Source organism: Chaetura pelagica, unplaced genomic scaffold (assembly GCF_000747805.2).
Source record: "Chaetura pelagica isolate M959 unplaced genomic scaffold, ChaPel_1.0 scaffold829, whole genome shotgun sequence".
NCBI lineage: Eukaryota > Metazoa > Chordata > Aves > Apodiformes > Apodidae > Chaetura > Chaetura pelagica.
The window spans coordinates 937,914-958,628 of NW_009954535.1; the positions used below are offsets into that span (position 1 = coordinate 937,914).

Genomic DNA, 20,715 nt, shown 5'->3' on the forward strand with positions numbered 1-20,715 from the left:
TGCAATCCCATCTATAATTTTACTGATACATACATTTATTTAAAAAAAAAAATTAAAAAAGTTCTGTGACATTGTTCATGTACATTATGAAAATAGCAGCCCTGTAATAAATAAAACAAATAAATGAAACTAATGTAGGCAAACGTTACTTATATTGAAAGAACAGTGGCTCTTCAGATGAATTGTTACTTCTTACCAGATAGCAAGGCGCAAAGTCATCCACGGGAAATGGAAACCTTGGAGAGCCACCAAAGCTCTTACAAACCTCACTCCTGCACACCAAGCAAAGGCCTCCTGAGCATCAGTGACTCCTGCTGGGACCACCCCGAGCACTGACGGCAGAAGGGACACCCACTGCGCTTGATGAGACACCAGTGAGGACAGCTCTGGTAGAGTGATTGTCTAATACTGAAAAGGCCAAACACACAACAGAAGCATGGCTACTTGCTCTCAGGGCAGCGGGAAGGACGCCGGCGAGGACAGGCTGCTCGGGGGTGTTTCCCAAGGAGGCAGAACAGCTTCAGGCTGAGGAGACATTCGGCTGCTGCGGAGGCTGCGCCGGCTGGGGCGGCTGCGCCAGCGCTGCCTGGGAAGTGCTACTGGGGTTGGCCTGTTGGGCTGAGAGCTGGGACAACTGATCATTGTTTGAAAGAGATTTCAACAGTGCGTTTTCTCGTTCAAGTAAAGAGTTTCTTTCTACTAATTCTTTTATTTGTTCCTTCAGGACTTCCACCTCTTCTCTCACTGCATACATCAAATGGCTTTTCACTAGATCCTGTGAAGAACAAGTTAACGGTTACACCATGTGGAAGAGCAGTTTAATTCCACCCCAGCCCCAGGATTTACTGTTTTACTGCTCTCACTGAACTAAGTGGTGAGCCTGGAAAATTAAAGCAGTGGACACTAACAATGCATCACTAAATTAGCCTCGAAAAACAAAAAACCTAGCTCTTTTATTCACTGTAAAACAGCCCCTACATCAAAAGCTTTGTTTCCAGCATTCAGCAAGAAGTTCTAGTCACCTCGGTTACGCTGAAGACAAGGACTAGAATTACACTTCAGCAATTCAGACTGAAAGCATCAGCTCTGACCTGGAGGTAGGAGCCTGGTTATACCATCCCAAGCATTGAGGTGTATGAGAAACAACAAATCAAGCCTTTTAATCAGCTGAAGCAAAACTCAAACAGATGTAACTTACACTGGTAAAAATGTCAAGGCTGGCACAAGTGACAAGTAAGAAAAACTAGCGATGAACTTTGCTGAAGTAGGAGACTTAAACGTGCTATTTATTTTCAGCACCCCTTTATGTTCAATCAGCTTGTTCACAGAAATTTGTAGGAAAATTCATTTAGGAACACTTCTGGGCCAACAGTTAAGGCAATCATGGCTTGTGGTCACCCCATAGTTGACACAGAAAATCCTTTATCTCAGATGATGGTCCCAGTTTGACCTGACTGGAGGGATGCTACAGACTCAGAAACCAAATACAGCTGGAAAGTTATGCTCAGTGATGAACCTAATCCTATCCTTCTAATCCTATTAGAAATAACTTATTTTTTACTTACCATTGCCTGTTCTATTTTGTTGTCAATGGCAACAACACTTGCACCAGAAGCACTGTAAACATAAGGAAAAAACTTTGTGAGTATCACTGTATCATCAATTAAAACTACGCACCCACTGGCACCTGCAGGACTCCTAGAACATGATCCTCAAGAGGCTAATGCTTCAGATTCAAGAATTCAGCACCCAATCGTGGGGGGCTCCCTCTCCACTGTGTTGCCCAGTACAGTTAGAGCTCTTAAGAGACACTGCTCCTTCAGTTTATAATTCCTCAGACTATGCTTATGACACCCATAACCAGAAAAATGTATGAGAATAAACAGTAAATTAACTGCTTTGATTCCTTGCCTCATATTTCAGCTTTCTTCACTGGGGTAAATAGGGATTCACGGGATACTCACAAGGTCCTTATCTCTAGTTTTATTTCTGCCAAATTGGTTTTATAAAGCAGTGAAGAAAAAAAACACCCTCTTATGATACTTATTCTCTGGCTTTACTTGAAGGCTACTTTCCAGTTAAAGCGTCCCTGGATCAGCATCATATTTACCACTTGCAGCTGAGAGTCCGGCACCACCGAGCCCTGAGCTCACGAGCACACGTCTCTAGTCCCTCACTGGATCCTCCCTGGATCACCATTAACTGCAGCTGGCTGCTGAAAGCCAGGGTCAGCTATGTGCAAAGACACACCAGTGCAGAACAGTTCAAGACAACATCTCAGCCACCACTGTAAGAACGTGTGTTCACCATGCGAAATACCATGTTGGATTTAGTCTTTAAACGCTGAGTTACAGCAACCCAGGCCCTGCTATTTTTGGTCTGTTTTCAAGTCACAATGCAGGAGGCACAAGCCAGTTGCTCACTCCTAAGCCTCTGGAGTCAGGATCTGGGAGCCTGAGGCTGTCCCTGTTCTCTCCAACTGGCAGGGAGGTGCAGCTCTCCCAGGGGGCCCAGCCGGAACAGCAGAGGAGCAAGGTTCCATCCTCAGGCTCTGCTGCCCTGCCACACCAGGTCTCCGGGCTCAGGGCTGACACCAGCCAGCTCCTGCCTGCTGTGATAACCACTGATAACGCTCCCTGGCCACGGAAGCTCCTATCAGCAGTGTGCAGCTACGTTTGAAAAAAGTGAACATAGGAAAAATGGCAGGTTTGCAGGCACGCCGGGAAACCCGCCTGTCTGAACACACGTAACGTGCTGCAACCAAGTGCTCAGGAAAAACCGCTTGAGACACTTGAAAAGTACTACTGGCAATATGCTCAGCAGGGTTAGTTACATATGTGAAGCAAAGCTCAACTACTGAAAGAACACAAGACTACTTGGAGCAATCCATTTTAACAAGTCTCACAAGACCTGTCAGTACCAAGCACCAGGCACCTACAAGGAGAAGGAATCAGCTTTTCAGACTGTGGGAGTGACAGCCTCTATTTCTAAACTGAACAGAGCTTGTAATCTAAAACAAAAGTGCTAAACACCCATTCCACTAGAAATGTCTTGATGTCTTCTGAGCCTCTCAAGCCATATTTTGTGATAAACCGCCCCAGAATACACAGTATTTATAATTCATGACAAAGTTAACTACTCCTTTCTGTCTTGAATTAATGTGTTTTGATCCATCTGAAACTGTCCAAAACATCTGTGTTCAAGTCACTGAAACCCCCACGGCTGCCCCATGTCCCCTTTACAGCCTTTCATGAATACCACTCTAAGAGTCAGGTGAGGCAGCTCTGAAGAGATAAAGCCAAGAGAAGCACAATTAAAGCAAACAGCACACTTTGTAGTGGGATCTGCTCCTGCATCTTTACAGCGTAATTATACTTTGCCAGCTAAGTGAGATTGCCACTTTGTTCTTCCATTCCCGTTTCAACTGCTTTGCAGTGTGATTATTTAAAAATGAAGTCCATTACAGCACTCAAAGTAAAGGCACTTGCTCAGTTCCATGGAAAAGCCTCTCACGTGGGAGGCAGGCAGCCTGCCCGAGGCCAGCCCAGCACTGTGCCACTCGCTGCTGCCGGGGCACCTCTCCCCTCCTGCACCTGTACAAACTGTCCCTCCCGGAAAGGTGATGTCAGTGCAGCCAGAGAAACTGTCACTCTCCCACCCCTATTTTGCACTTAAAGTGGTTCTACTAGACAGTGCTGAAAAGGCGTAAGTAGTTCATACAGCACTTTTCTTTCTTTCAACGTTCTTGCTGCCCTTATCCCTGGAGCAGTGCACGCTGCTCTGAAGCGCTGGTCAGGGCTCCAGCCCCTGCTCCAGTCCCAGTGTCCACCCTGCTTGTCTCCAGCAGGCAGAGCCCAGCACCACACAGGACACGGCCCTCACAGCCCAGGAGGAGTCCCACACTGACAGAGCAGCCTTCTGTTAGTCAGATGTGGTTTTATCCTGATGACCATTTCCTTTCACTTACTAAAAGCACAGGAGAATTCAGCCTAACGCTAGCACAATTCCCACAGTTCTGTCCTTCTTCCCTTGATAGTGCTCCTCACAACACAGAGCTCCTGTGAGCACAAGCAGAGAACTCCAATGCTAGCTGTTCGTACAGTGCAGTCCTAATATGATGCAAAACCCTAAGATGTTGTATTTTTCTCAAATCCTTAGCTGTCAATATCAAATCCCAGTTTACATAAAAGCATTTATCTGTTCAATGACCAGAACAAATTTGATACAATCTGTGAATGCACCATCCACCGTATCCAGTGCCTCAACCTGCAAATTCTCCAGTTAGAAGTGGAAACCCACTACTTGGGTCTTTAAAAAAAACACTGATTGCTATTCTGTGCTGTTAGACAAAGCTGATTGCTCCAGGAACTACAGAAGTCATATTTTATCTGTATTTTTCCAACATGCCTATAATTCAAGGATAGCACTGTAACTTGTTTCAAACATCTTGTAAACAAAGTGAGAGAAGTGTCTTGGGCAATCATGTACATACAGATTTAGAAAATGGGAACAGAACTGATAAGTGCAAGTCTGATTTTTAAGGCATATTGCACAACAGACAGCAATTAAACTTTTCATAATGCATCACATTCTTAAAAGCCTCAGTGTAATCCTGACTTCATCGCTGCAAAACCTTTTCCTATGGGGACACTGTATCCCAAGAGTATGGTAAGATATCATTGGAAAGCTGGTTCAGTACCATCAACAAACTATGATATTGTTTAAAAAAGTGTTTAGTAGCCCTGTTAGCACAACACACACAGCTTCACTGAAAAATGTAGATATTTATAGTGATCAAACAAGTGTTCTATATATAGCATAATTTTGCAGTTCAAGATAGATTACTTACTGCAGACTGCTCCAAATCACAAATCCTACTGCTTTGAATTCAAGTCTACCAACAATGGCTATGTTTTAGGCAAACCCATCTGAAGCCCCTGTGTCACTATTATCACACAAAGGCAATCCAGGCACAGGAGAACAGTCACCCAGACTTGTGTGAATGTGCGAAGAAGCCATTATTTCCCTTTTCAGTTCTCTCAGTAACTGTGCCTGCTGAAGAGAGAGACCCATGAGACTTGTGCCCTTAGTAACAACACCCATGTGAAGATTTCGCAGAAAAACATTTGCAGGCTTCCTAGTATTTCACTAGTATTTAATGCTGTGGGTTTTACCAGCACCCCTCCCTGCCATGATGTGCTAGTGAAAAATAAACAAGTGTTTTACTGGAGCAGTTTAGCAGTCTTTATTGTCTATTGCAATAGCATGTAGTTGGCTTTGCTGACTTCAAGAGGTCCCAAGAGACAGCTGCTCATAGGAGAGTAACCCACAGTTGTTAGAATGCTACAACTGCACAGAAGATTTTCTACATTTATGCTCAAGCCCCTGAGGTTCACAAGCTATTTATGAAGGAGCTGCAACATGTAATTGGCATCTACACGTGCATGATCCTTACGTTTTGCAGTGTGCTGACCCCACATTTTGGGATGGGGAAGTTAGACAAGCTTGTAATTTTTGTGGCAGAGATTTTTCCTTCACAAACCAGAGATGACAAAGAAAGCCCCAAACTGTTGCACCTGTGATGAAACTACTCGTGTTTGATCACAGATCCCAGGGGGTCAGACCCCTGTCCTGCCGCTGCCACCCCCAGCCCTGCCCGATCTCCCCGACCCTCCCTCCTCTGGCTCTTCACTGAGGCTTTCTTGCTGAAAGCTTTTCAGCTTCAGTCACCCAGGAAAGTGAACCTGCATAATGTGATCTTAAAGTCTAGTAACTGGGTGATAAATGCAAAACCTGCTAAGCCTTGTCAAAGACTTCGGAGTTTCAACAGATTAGGAGTTTAAAACTTGCATCAATCCTGATGAATTTGCTTCTATGTTTTTACAAGTACTTGTTTAAAGGAAGAAATTTACATTCTTCTACCAGAATTTAATTTTCTTCTATATCTCATGCTTCCAGTACTTGTTTCAGACAATGTATATAAACCTCAGGTTTGTGAAGCCTTAATCTTAAAAAAAACCCTAAAATAAAAAACTTTAATTAGCTTCCTCATCTTAAGGATTAGTTCAAGTTAAGAGACATGAAAACAGAGAAACAGATGAAGGCTTGACCTTTTAGTCTAGCTACCAAATCTGTATTCAAGGCCCTGAAGTTTATTTCAGTTAAATAATTAAATCCTTGGAACCTAAATACCAACTCTGTCCCATAAATACCAGAAAGTGACATCACCCAGAGCTTAAAGCAAAAATGTAAATTCATACAAGTTTCTGCTAGAAAAGGAAGATGTGCTTTTGAAACTTAGCCTAGTGCCAGCACTTCAGCAAAAAACAGAGCAGGATGCATTAGCATTACTTTTAACTGTCGGTGCTGTACGGTACACAAATTGTTACCAAGCAAACTTCAAAGGATTCAGTTAAGCTTTGCAAGTTGAAAAGCCTCTCAAGTCAAATACAGGCAGTACAAGGATGAAATGGTGATCAATACTTCAATAGCTTCTACAGAGCTTGCTAAGCAGAAGTATTGTGACAAGCCAGAGCACCACAGGCATGAAGTCACTATCACCAGGACTTCAACTTAATGCTGACAAAAAAACCAAACCCCCTTCAAAATCATTAAGGTGCAGGAAAGAAACAGTTCGCAGCTTCTGATGAATTAGTAATGTATCTCTGGCAAGCCATATCCACAACAGATGTGACTTTGTTGCACTTCATTGCAGTTTCTCGCCATGAGTTCAATGCTAACTTAGTAGGTTTACTTGGTATCTTGTCACGTCTCATGTTTCCTTCCCCTCTAGCTGTACTTCATTGAATGAAAGCAAGCCAGAAAGGTTCCTTTCCTGGTTTTTGAGACCATTTTATCTTGGCCCAAATGGTGTTTAGATATGACAGTTTCAGAACTTGTTTACTGATACAGGACTCAATAGGCACAATGCCCAAAAGCTTACTTTCTTTGGAAAAGAAGCTGTAATTCCTTCAGTGCAGGTCAGCCAGCAGCTGACTAGCATTAAACTCTTTCAGCTTACACATTATGTATGATACATGCATAACTAAAGAAGAAGAATATTATGTATGTTAGACTTATTTAGCTGTAAGTTTCAGTGTGAATACTTCGCTGCCATGACTGCTTTCAGACCTTCAGGCTGCAGAAGCCAAATGTGAAGCTCCAAACACAAGCAGCAGTTCTGCACAAACAAAAATGACAAGAAACTTGCATGGAGCAAAGCTGTTCATGCATACCCCAGCACGTATGCATTCCATACTGAGGCATCCATACCTATCCCAGAAGGTCTTTGATTCGCGTAACTTGTTGAAATGGAACGCTTGGTAGAATGCGGCTGACGGATTCCTATGAGATCCAAGAATCAAACAGACATGTTGAAAACGGGCACGGAATAAAAATTACTAACTCTCCTATTCAACCTGCATCAGAAGGTAAATTAGATGACCAGACAGGTTAAATTTATGTCCAACCATTTACAGGCTTCACAGAATGCCTAAAGAGTAGTGTAATGACTGAAAGGTCCTACTGTTTCTGTGGGTTTCCATTAAGAACATATTGATTGGGGGAAAAAAAAAAAAGTAATCCTCCAACCCTTTGGATTTTCATGCTATTTAAAGCTGATGCTGTAAAAAGGCAACTGTAAAGCCATTAATGAAACATCTCATGTCACACTGACAATCCTGTAGAGGTAAGCTGTGTAACACACCAATGCTACATACACCTACATTCAAAAGATACCTTTCACATTTTGAATATTTCAAAAATACTTCTGCAAACAGCACCCAGTATTTCTATTCTATTTACCATCCTACTCTATATTTAAAACACACAAGTTCTCCAAGGCAACCCAGAAGTCAGAGCTAAATATGTTGCATTCAAGCTATGACAGATTAAGTTGCAACCAAAAACCAGATCAAGCTAAAACTGCAAAGTGTAATCTAAAACATGGCTAACTTTGTAAGCAGTTGTCAGTCACCCTCATGCTTCCCCTTCTTCACCACTCTGCCCTTAACAAAAATAAAAATCCCACATGAGTCTGAAATTTAGCTTAAAACCTGCTACAGAAGTTGCTTGATCAAGCTGATAATAAATACCATGCTCTTAGGTTGGTACTACCTTTCCTTGGAAGTATTGCACCCTTGGGTGACAACTAAATGCACCTAACTACAGGAAAAGCACCACAATAGCTACAGAATGTCTGAGTGACACAGGGATTTAACACAGAAAGGAATTGGCATCTGCAGATCGAGGGAGCATTCCTTGGTTGAAGGATGAGGCCTGAGCTCTTCCTTACAATTTAGTTGTTTGTGAGGAGTATGTAGGAATTCTCTTCCCCAGAAAGTTACTGTAAATAGAAAGTCATGTAACTTCCAAGACAAATTTACTTGCAGCACATAAAATCCTGTTGCTATTGTTAGGTATAAAAAGTTGTGGCTTATAACCACATGGTCTGTGTTTCATGCAGTCTATTTTTACACTGATACCCTATATGCTATATATTCCTGTACTATTCTTAAGCAAGCATCTGAAAAGGTATGAAAGTGTTCTCCTCATTAGATTCTCACTTGTACCCCCTGCTACTGAAATTACTTTTGCATTACTTCAGACAATTATAGAACATCTGCAGCTATATTCTAGCAAGATGTTAACTGGAGGTGGGGGGATGCTACCTAACTGGAAAAACAAATCCATGAATGACGCCTCATGTGCAGGTATGAACTAACAGGACTAAGGCAACTACTTTTAACCACATCCAAGATTAAGAGGTTGGGAATTACTAAAAACTCCTTTCAGTTTACAGAAGCAATGAAGCTAAGGGCCTGCAGAAGCAGTATGACCCAGCCTGCAGTGGCTGTGACAGCTGGAACACCAGCACCCTCCTGACCCTGCCTGCTCCAAACACAGGGACAGCCCAGACCAGGAAAGCAGGTTCCCGAGGTGCCATCCCCAGCAGATGGTCTGAGGGGTCAAGACTCTGTCCCAGTTGTTGGCAGACTGATACAGGGGAGCCCACAGCCAGACAGAAAGGGGATGTACCTCACCCTGAACCAGAGTCCAGCTCCTTTTCCACAGGAGGGACACCAGGCACTTCTCCCCCATTTCTGGAGAGAGGGAGCAGGAATTCCCAAGGGCAGAGGCTGGTTCCAGTCCCAGAGACTACAACAGACAGGTAGCTTAGCACGGTTCGACATTCAAACTGCATCTTGATTGGTAAAAACTGCCTCCCTGTCTCTACAAAGGAGTCTTACAACACGAACCAGACTTATTTCCTTTAAAAGCACACAAACATCAGCATTCACAACTCTCCAACCTTATGGTTTCTAACAACAATTGCATGTAACAGAAATTTCATCTACATTTAAAGGATGAGAATTAATTCATTCTCTAAATGCTTGAAATTTCAAGTTGTGCCTTTAAAGGGAAGTCTAAACCACACCCAAAGTCTCACCTGACAGTCAAAAAAGTGTCTTCCCACTGCCATCAATCAGGACAAACATATACCAAATACAAATTTTACTCTAGAGAGCTCTGCTTTGCTAGAAACTGTGCCCATGAAAGTGGGCAAATTTCAAGAACACAGATAAATGTCTTTTAGCTTAAATAATGGCTTTGGCCCTGCACTGAGGACTGATTACAGTTGATCTCCAAATTAAAACACCCTGTGTGGTTCATCTAGGATCTGAACCAGTGGCTTTGCAATCACTTGATCACAACTTACCAGGAAACTCCCAGTAGAGTTTGGCATTTCAAGATCATGTTTACTCTAGCAACAGATTTCCTTCTCCATCCCTCTTCTTTTAAAAGACAATTCACTTTTTTATTTATATTGCCTTCTATTTAAAGCAACTGCAACTTTCAATCAGCTTTAGATCATAAGACTCCATCTCCAAAATCAAGTAACTGGAATACAAACTTTGAAGGAGAGAATTGACAAAGACTAAATATGGGGAAGTCAATGTGGAATTAAGGAAAGAAAAATCTCAAGATTAAAGCTTTTAACTTTTGTCTTTAATTACATTTTCTTTTAATGCAGTTCCTTAAAGCCATTATACTTGAAATATCAACAAGAATTAGCCACTGTTATGTTCAGTTTTAGGCACATTCTGGATGACTGAAAAGGCTCAAGGAGCAGCCTGCAGGATGGTTTTCAGGACAGTGGCTCTCAACCATCATGATGGACTTTAAGGGGTTCACAGGCTGCTTCTAATGAAAATATCATAGCAATGCAGAGAAAGCATACTGCATGGATCTGATCTCCACCATAAAAACAAAAGATACACACATTTAAGTGCTAAAAATCACCAAATAGGAACACAATTAACAGCAGTTTTGTAAATTAATTCAAGAGGAGGAAGACAGGAGAACAGCCAGATATTCTTACTACACTTCATTAGAAGGACAGTGCCCATAGTACCTGCACTCAGGTTTCAGCTGCTTTTGAACTACACACTCCCTCCTAATGCTTCAGAAATTATGAAAATAACCTTCAGGTAACTCTACTGAGATAACTAAAGCAGCACACATCACCTGGAGTGAGACAGGAAGGTCCATCTCAACTAGATGTTTGGATTTCAGGTATCAGAGGAGAAAGAACTAGCCTTTGCTACCAGAGTTGTGTTTTCCTTTCCATAGCAAAGACCAGAACAGGAGCTCATATTTCTTTGCCTTGCTCTCAAAAGAGGATTTTGGAAAATAATCTTCTGCACTGACTAGACATCTCTAAGGAGAAGCAAACTGAAGATGAGTCTCAAATGCACAAGGCAGAGGCATTTTCATTGACCACTTGCTTTCTCTGGGGAGATGCAGGCCAACCCCTGCCCCAGGTGCCTGGCTCTCTCAGGAAGACACCAGTAACACTTTTCAGACCCATGAATGCTAAGGAAAAACAAAACCACTTCTACAAAAACTGATAATGAGAATGCAGCATGGACAGAGAAGGTTAGATCAACATGAATAATGGTCAGACCAAAGGTAAGTAGCAAATAACCTGAGTATTTAGAGAGCAACAGTTGGAAGCTTCTCAAAACGTTCCTGCCCCCCCGAACAGAGAGCAGGGGCTGGTATCACAGCATGGCCTCGCCTGAGGACAATCACCACTATCCTCAGTTATACAGGAGAGATGCCAACAATTTCTTCTCTTGTCCCAGCACTGAATTGTTGCAGCAAACACTTTTATGCTTGACCCATGACTATGTTTTAAAACATACTCAAAACCTGTACCAGCCTTGTACCAAATCAGGGCAGATGCACTATACCACTTCATGTCTTCGCTGAACTGACAGACCCAAGGTGATCCTGATTTGTGAGACAAAAGGTGATCTACCTTCACTTCTGCATCTTATTATAATCATAGAATGGTTTGGGTTGGAAGGTAAAATAGCAGTAAGTTTTCTTTCTTATTTTCCCTAAAGGATTTTACTATTGGCTAAGAAAATGTGGTCTAGAAAACCAAGAAGCACTTTGACACAGTATTAAATTCAAACTCAATTAACAGGTTACAGTAATTTAGTACCATTAAGTGTCCTGCAAATACAAAGTTCCTAACTGCAAAATCAGGAAAGTTTCTTCTCCTATACACTCCAGAGAGCAGCTCATACAAAACATTCTTTAGCACAGGCATTTCAGGTTTGCTTCACTGCAACTAAGCAGCCCAGATGTTTCTGGTGGAGCTGCATCTAGGTCTTCAATTACATCTACCAAGTTTTGTTACTAGTAATTCAAAGCCGTCTCTGACCAACATCACTTTATTGTTTCTGCCTTTCAAGTTTCTGGTAGACACCAAATCAGGAGAACATAGGAACATGAAAAACAAGACATTTCCCTTGATTTTATGACATTCTTTGAAAGCATGCATCCAAGTTTTTATTTTTAAAAAACCCAACAACAAACAAACAAAAAAAAACAAACACAAAAACAAAGCAACAAGAAGAGTTAAAGTTTAGGTATACTGGCCAAAATTAATGAGGTCAGTAGGACACCATGCTTCCTGTCCATAGAGCCTTGGATCAGTAAAATAGTGGCAGTGCCTGAAGACAAAGCTGAGCAGCAGCAGTCGGTAACTGTGATCACCCTGAGTTGCTGCAGGAGCTCTGATGAAGAGCTCAACAGTAAATTCTGACATGGCTATTTGACACCAACCATGGAAAGAACTGCACGAGTGCTCAACTTCTGCATTTCTTCTTATTCTGTTTGATTTCAAAAGCTGCAACTCAAAACTCTAGGGTTCAACTCTCTTGGGTTCCAGAAACTGGTCCACAAACCTCAGCTGTCCTGTACACAATCCTGAAACTACAACAGATTTAAGATTGTTCAGGACTCACTGGTGATCTTTCCCATCTTCTACATACCATCTTCCTGCTTTCCAAAGCCAGACTGGATGCACTCTTAGCTCACTTCTGACTAGTGCTTCTGCTTCAGCCAGGCAACCAACACTCTGCTGCTCCTCCTCCCTGCAGACAGCATCATCACCCATACATTATTAAAACCCCGTGCTAATAAAGAAAAGCTGTTTTGTGAGGCTGTCATGGCTGTCAGTCTGACTTTTAATGATATGATATTACAGACTTTGCAAGGACTAATTTGATGCATTCTGTTCTCAAATCAAAAGACAAGTGTAGGATTGCTCGTACTAATGACTTGTCTTCTCAGTGCGTAAAGTCAACCTTTGGTTCTTTTTGGGGAGGACACGAGACAAAGTATTTCACATGAAGCACAGCTTAGCTTCCAGAAAAAAACCCACAGTAGATCACATCTTCAAAGAGAAACAACTATAAATTAGAAGCTCATTAACTTCATGGCAATGCAGAAAGTCATTGCTTGACCCAGTCGTCAGGGATACCTGCCACTATTAAGCAGCTTTCAAGAAAGGCCCATCAACATTATACAGGCTTGGATTAATTGAGTCAAGCTTAAAAAAACCAAACAAACCCCTAAGATGTCTTGTAAATAACTTATGTGGTCTCAACAAACATCTTGAACTTCACCTCACAAGGGACAGTCCTTCAGCATCTCTTGTAAACTGCCAGTAAAATCACTACGTGATATTATTCTTTTGCAATTTGTCCCATTCAAGAGAGCAAGCTTGGAATGCATTTAAAAAGCAGACCCCAATAAGCTGGATGAAAGATGGCAGTAAAAAGCAACATACATTCTGTATTTCTGAATTTAAAAGATCCACATTTGCTAGTATTGCATTATACCTATAAAAATCTGGAAGAGATGCCAAAACTCTTAAAAATATTGACTTTTACACAACTTGGCTGGTAAAGAAAAAGGTATTTGTTAACATGTATGAACATGTTATTGTAGAGGATTAGGCTCCTGCTGCCTGCTCTGCCCACAAAGCTAGATTTCCTGAAACCTATTGGTGAAAGGGAAAGCTCCTTGTGAGTACTGCTGAGGGTGGCCTTGCACAGTGAACAGCTGGCTTGAGCACTCACTTTCAAAGAAAACAGCCCCAAAAGAGTATTTTCTTTTTCCACTAAGTTGCAGTACAGCAGCTTCAGGTATTACCATTATCTATAAATAAAAGCAGTTCCTGTTTTTTGATAATAAGGCATTTCAATATCAGGAGGAAAAAAAACAAGTGGAAAAAACAGAATGAAGCAAACTGACAAATCACACCTGTCTTTACATGTGTGACAACTGGTCAAGAAATATTTCTTAGCAAAGACTTTAAATTACTTGACTTTAAATATATATATATATTAGAACCAGGACCATGTTTTACTACACAGTATATTGCCCTTGTCTGCCTTTCCACACCCTTTACAAGGTCTTGACAAATCCCATGGCAGCCTGCACTCACTGAAGTTCTGAAGCACAAACACTTGGCTTCAAGAAGCAGTATTTTTAAAGGCATTGGTAGGCTTGGTCAAGGCATTTATAGTCCTTGCACCCACCAAAGAGTGTTCCACATAGGACACATTCCCAGGAGTTGTCATCTACACCCCTACAAAAATAGTTGTAATAACCTGACTGAGAAGCAAGCATGGTTCTTTCAACCCATGTTTTTGACCATCCCATCCTCCAATGGACCAGACAAGTTAAAACTTGCTCTAGATGGAAACAAAATCTTCAGATACTTCACTGAAACCAGTAACTCATTTCTTACTGATTCTGCATTTCTCCTCTGCCATCTCACACACATACCCCACTCAAGCTTTCCCAGAAATACAAGGGTCAGGACTGTGCTCTTGCTGCAAAGGGTGAATGGTGCCCTGGGCTGCATGAGGCAAAGCGCAGCCAGCAGGTCGAGGGAGGACATCCCTCTGCTCTGCTCAGCACTGGGGAGGCCACACCTGGAGCACCCCAAGGCAAGAGAGACATGGAGAGAGTGCAGCAAAGGGCCACAAGGATGATGAAGGCACCAGAAAGCATCTCTCCTGTGAGGAGAGGCAGAGGGAGCGGGGACTGTTCAGCCTGAAGATCAGCAGGCTCAGGGGGATCTCATCCATCTGTACAGATACCTGCAGGGAGCACACACAGAAGCTGGAGCCAGGGTCTTTCCAGCAGTGCCCAGTGACAGGCCCAGAGGCACAAACTGACACACAGGAGATTCCCTCTGAACGCCAGGAGACACTTACTTTCACTGAGAGGGTGACCAAGCACTGGCACAGGTTGCCCAGGGAGGTGAAGTCTCTGTCCTTGGAGGTTTTGAGAAGCCACCTGGACATGGTCCTGGGCAACTGGCTGCGGGTGACCCTGCCTGAGCAGGGTGTGGGCCCAGATGGACCCCAGAGGACCCTGCCAACCTCAACCAGCCTGTGATTCTGGGACTGGTTTCTGCTACTGACACACATCTCTACTTCAGTGCGTAACCTTTAATAAGTACTAGACAAACATGCCAGCTGACACCTCTCTATGGTGCTAATTAGTATTTCTATCTTCCCTCTGCACTGTTAAAAGCATCCAAGCAAGCTGTCATGATACAAATGCATTACTCCCAGCTTCAAAAGAAGATATACATATAAAAACCCTCCTAGAATAATTTCATTTTGCATGACAAAAACCCAAGCATCCAGCTGTCCTTAATGTGGCCAAGTAACTCACCTGCCCTGCATGACCAAAAATAATTATCCCATAATGCAAATAATTCACTAGACACTCCATACACATTTGTATTTATAAACCATGAAGTCTAAAAATAGAGGAATTTTCAAGAAGAGGAATGAAGAGACAACCTTATGCTGCACTTCAAGTGACCTTTTATGTCTGCAGATCCTTCTTAAAAGACAGCAGCTTTAGCAGTTACTATTAATATTTCTGCCTTTACACTTCATCAAATATAGGAATAAAAGCAAACACCTGTGGCTGACAATCTCTAGGAAGTTTACGAGCAAAAAAAGGGACAGTATTCAATACTAATGCCAGTCAAGTACTGCCTACTGGTATCTATGTGCAGAATACCTTATTTTTTCTTTAGAAAAAAGAGAATAGGAAATAAAATATGCATCTAGGGCAGTACATAAGGAAAATCCTTATCAAGGTTACATTAATGCTCATGCCCAGTTTTGTCTTTATGTTATGACCACGGTGTCAAGAGCTCAGTTTTACAAGGAGTTGGTACACTAGACAAATAGGTGATTTAGCTGAGCCGAGATGTTTGCTGTGAAGAGGTCTGCACAATCAGGTTTTCAACAGTTTAGCTGCTGCATTTGACAGTTGACAATTGCAGCCATTCATTAGCGTTCCTGGAATACAGCCTGCACAGTTCAGGCTGGTCAGCTATCTCTGGAAAATGATCTATACTCTGCTCCTTTTCCAACATGCCGAGTAATATTTTGCCCCAAAAGTCTGCCAAACATGTAGGAGGTTTGAACAAGCTTTCTCAGTCAAATTCTTTTAACAGAGGCAACATATTTCTTTTCCCCCAAGAGCCAAAATAAAGTTATTAAGCCAGCTGGAATATTATGCTTGTGAACTACGAATTTGTGTATACATGGGCATAAAGTGAATGGAGAAACTCATCCACAGGTCCCAAAATCCTCTCAAGTACCCTCATCCTCAATAATTAGTATTGCTGCCAAAAAGCAGCAAATGAAGAGTCAGGGCAAGATCCAGATCTGCTTGTGTTTTTATAGCATTTGTCAGACCTGGGATTCAAAGTGGACTGCAATATTCACATCTGCCCCAGCAGGAGTGCTCTTGCCTCCCCCCTTGAACACTGCTGCAGTTTATTCTACTTGTAGCCACCTTTGGAGAGGAAAAGAAAATAGAACTATGTTATGCTGCAGATCTTTCATTACTTCCACAGAACATATTCCTCTTTCTAAGAGCTTAGCAATTTAGATGCACCAACTGAAAAACACACCTTGACTTTTGACAGGGAGGTGTGACATGCCAAAGGCACTTTTTTTGTAATTCTTCTGAATCTCTTACCTGCCCTCTCTTCTCCTCAGATAAGATTTCTTAATTAATCGAGTCTTCACTATTCATCAAGCCAATACAAGAAAACAGTTTTGACTAGACTACTGTAAAAGTGTACTGGACTATCAGAACAGGAAATTAGTTTTCATGCAATGTCTTGCATAAAGGTCAGATCTACATCTATAGTTACATATTTCTTTATTTTCTATCTATGCATCAGTTTATATAACTTACACCTCCACCTCTATTTTACATGCAGTTTGATTTAAAGCAGCAGACCGTAAGAGAGGAATAATACCAGGAACTATTTCAGAAAGGTGGGAACTGACCAGCTTTTTACATCAGACCTCTTTGTCTCATACTCATATTCAGAATGATGAACAACTTCCTAGGTAAACCCAGGATATTCAGGGCTACACATTATTCCTTGATGAATCACTGTTTTAGAAGATGACTGTGGCAGAATCATCTACACAAGTTTCTCAAGCTTCAGGTATGTCCAAATATTTAAATATAATTGAAGGTGTCAGAAGTTTAGATACCTGATTACACATCAGCACCCCCCTTCCTGGGTATGTTACACATTAATACTAAGATAAGAAACAATAAAACATATTCCACAAACTTCTAGCTCTTACCATCACAAGGTAAACTCTCAACAAAACCAAGCATTAACTTCCTGAACCTGCAAGCAGCCGAAAGTGACTCATGATGTGTGAACTCCCTTTGTGCCCTATTAGTTTTATCAGTGTCAGCCCTCAGCCTATTAATGACACCTGAAGGTCTTCATTAACTCTTTCACCACGGATTTCAGTAGATAACACAGCTGGGCATAAATCCATGGGAGTAGTGGCATCATTTAAATGGCTGGAAAGAGGGGGGAAAAGCAGAAGCAAGAAAAGAACAGCAGATAAGCAGAAGATGGTTTTATCATAAAGCCTTCTCAGTGAGTAAAGCAAATAAAGCCAAAGTGGTAAAATAGCCTTAACTGCTAGAATTTTATTTTCTCCTTTCTGTGTCTAAAACCAGTGGAAGTCAGAATACTGTTTGAGGGGAGGAAAGAATAAACTTGGATCTGCCAGCTCTGTACCACCAACTTTGCATGAAGTCTGGGTCTACTCAAAGTAAACTTCTGCTGCTTCCCAGTACCACCAGCAAAGAAAGCTGGGAGAGACTTTCATACTACACAGCTCCCTGCTTGCTGTGCCACTTGAGCAAAGACAAGGCTTTATCACCCAGTACAGAAGCAGACAGCTGAGCAGTACGTGTATCTTTCCAGATAACCACGAGCTAGTTTCTCTGCTAAACATGGTCACACAGCACATCAAAAAGAGTGTCTGCATTTGGGGTCCATTACTGTTCCTTACTCACAGTGCTCATGGCCAAGTTTCTGAAGTAGAGATCACTTTAAAACTCACTGTTCAGGGCAGGGGTACAGAGAACTGTCTCACCAGTGCAACACAAAGTTAGCAGCCTACAGTCTTTTGAGTAAGTAGGACAAGTTCTTCCTTATAATTATATAAAGTGATTAATTTCTCACAGATAATCATGTCTGTTACCACAATTCATATGAATTATTAGAAGCTGTGCAAAATGAATGTAAAATACATTCCTTTCTGAATCCTTAATCAGAATGATTAAACACAAGACAAATCTGATAACATCCTGAGCTATGAAAAAACGCTACCAGCCTGAAATCTAACCTTATTTGCACAAAGAAGAGTTTGTCAGCTGGGTCAGCAATCCTCTTAAAGTAGGCACAACTGCTAGAAAATTTCAACGGTTTAACTTTTTCTTTAAGTCATTTCCTGCTTTAATCAGAAGTAGCACAATTCTACAGCATGGCTGCTGCCTGCACGGGCAGAGGCACAATCTCCCAGCAGCACCAGCCCAAGCTCCAGTGAGCACAGGGCAGCCTTACTGCAGATCTCTCGCTCCACACACTGATTTGTCTGGGAGGCACCTTCTCCACCCAACACACGCAGCTGCTCCACTACAAGACCTACGAACAGCAGGGACTATTTTATCCTGAAGTCTGGGAAGGCCTACAGTATAATTCAGCTCATATCTTCACATAATGGTGCTACTGCTTTTAAAAATACAAACACATACAGCCCACCTGTATTTCATGCCTCCAAACTGCAGTAAACATTAACAACATTAACCTGGTGCTAATTAGTAACACTGCTTTCCCTGAAAGTCTCTCCAAGAAGTCAATTAAGTGCAGTTTTAGCCATCACCTTTGCTACCCTTTGGAATAGTTTGACAAGTCTATGGGAGTCACAGACATGCTTCCTCTCTCAGGTCCTTCAACGAGTCTGCTCAGACTACACACCTTTGTTACAACTAACAGCTCCAAATTACTTTCCTATAAAAGAAAAGTCATTGTAAGGTTGTACTTTCCCCTGTTTACACATCTTTGCCCAAGCACTGTCCTTTCTATTCAATGCAAAGGACCGTTGGCTGTAGAGCTTTCACTGCGTAAGGGCACCCAAATTCATATCCTTATGCAAGTGCTCCTTACTAAAGTGCTACTATTAACTGCAAATTCAACAGCAGGATAAAAATCAAGAATCTGTGTTATAAACCCTGAAGTCTTCCAAGATACCTCACCTGATGGCCCTGAGACAGAACACTTCTGCTTTTAACAACACTGCAATACAGTGATGTTGACAAACCCATGTTAGCCTGGCTGCCATTTGAGCATTTTAGAATGCAGTCAGAGGAAAGCAGAGAAGACTTGCTTGCATGCTGAGGAATTAAGTGCAAAAGGAGTTTTTCCTCTTTGATTTGGAGGTCATACTGTTTGTGCATTTAGCAGCTCTCAGGCTCTCTTCTGCCCTGTTTTGAGAAATGTAATCACACTTGCAGCCTGAGAACAACATGTGTACAGTTCACTACTTGCCTAAATGCTTTGCTGTTTTAGTAGTCTTAAAAAAAAAAAAATTAGCCCAGCTAAACTTCAGTACAACTTTCTGAAAACATGAACTTACACAACACCTTACACAATAGACTTGACAACTTTAAAGTTGATCTTTCTCCCTTTAAAAAAAGGTACTTTTACAGCATTATAAAATTCATACCTGTCTTCATCACCATCAACAGGAATAGATATGCCAAACACAGAGCTGGCAAAACTGTTCATAGGAGTACTTGCAGGTAACTGAAGAGGATTTGCTAGAGTGTCTGGAATGGGAGGCTTCACAAGAGGTTTATTTTCAGCTGTAAGAGAAACTGGTGGCTGAGGTAGGGGTTCCGATTTTCTTCTAGTATCATCAATCTGGCCTACTAAGGACTGAGCTTGAGTCTGAAACTGCCCCAGGTTTGACTGTGGCAGATTAGCAGGTCCGCTGGACGTGCCCTGCATCAGTGAGTGTCCCACGTGCTGCTGGACCCCACCGGTGCTCCTGCTGCCAGCAGAGTGGCTGGGCAGCTGCGACTGGCCCAGCGACACAGGGACGTTTGGCATAGTGACAGAGGTGGTGGTGGACACACCAGGCACAACCGCAGGCACATTCTGAACTCCAGAGACCACGGCGTGGGCAGCACCAGGCATCCCGGACACTTGACTGCTTCCACCCATTGGATGCTGAGTCACAGATTTCTGTTGCACAACCCCTGCCTGCCCAATGCCCTGCTGCACCACACCTCCGGCCTGCGGAACAGCAGCCTGGCCAGCTTGTGTCTGCCCACCCTGCATTAATCCCGAGCCCTGTCCGACCGCTTCGCCAGGCTGCGCCGACACCCCCATGGCTGGCGCGCCCACAGGTGAGGGGTTCTGGCCAGCCACCTGCCCCACAGGAAGGCTGGAAGCCACAGTACTTGGAACAGAGCCCGCAGCAGCCTGCTGAATAGCTCCTTGAGACTGTATAATTGTCATGTGCTGCATGTATTCGGTCTGACCAGAAGGCTGCGTCGGCAGTAGATGCACCGGTGGAATCTGGGACTGAGAATAAGCAAATTGTTGAGGCTGAGTCACTGGTATGTTTGCTAAAAAAAAAGCTCCGGGGCGCCAGGAATGCTTGGCTGCCCCACTGCCACATTTGGAGGTGCCATGCCTTTCCCGTTGGGTCCAGCCTGTGCAACACCCGGCGTGTTTGCCTGTGGCTGGGATTGCTGGGGCACCATCATTTGCTGATTTGCTACCGAAGCCCCAGAAAACATAGGCTGAGCAGTACTTTGAGGCATGGCCCCACCTACGGGTTGCTGTGGCTGCTGTTGTTGCCCAATGACAAAATTAGGTTGCTGTAGAGAGGACTGGTTCATTTTCTCTGTCTGAAGCAGCTGTGACACAGCAGCCAGGGAACTGTCAGCTATAGAATCGGGGCCATGGGCCGACGATGGCAC

General features: G+C 42.8%; 1 protein-coding gene across 1 annotated transcript; it reads right to left on the reverse strand.

Moving 5' to 3' along the window:
• Nucleotides 1-378: 378 nt before the first annotated feature.
• Nucleotides 379-20,556, reverse strand: TSC22D2 (TSC22 domain family, member 2). Its single transcript, XM_010004746.1, has 4 exons — nucleotides 20,547-20,556; nucleotides 19,452-20,358; nucleotides 1,566-1,617; nucleotides 379-775 (listed from the first exon to the last, which is right to left on the reverse strand). Exons 1-4 carry the CDS (start codon nucleotides 20,554-20,556, stop codon nucleotides 521-523), a joined length of 1,224 nt encoding a protein of 407 aa, XP_010003048.1. The 3' UTR covers nucleotides 379-520.
• Between the last annotated feature and the right edge of the window lie 159 nt (nucleotides 20,557-20,715).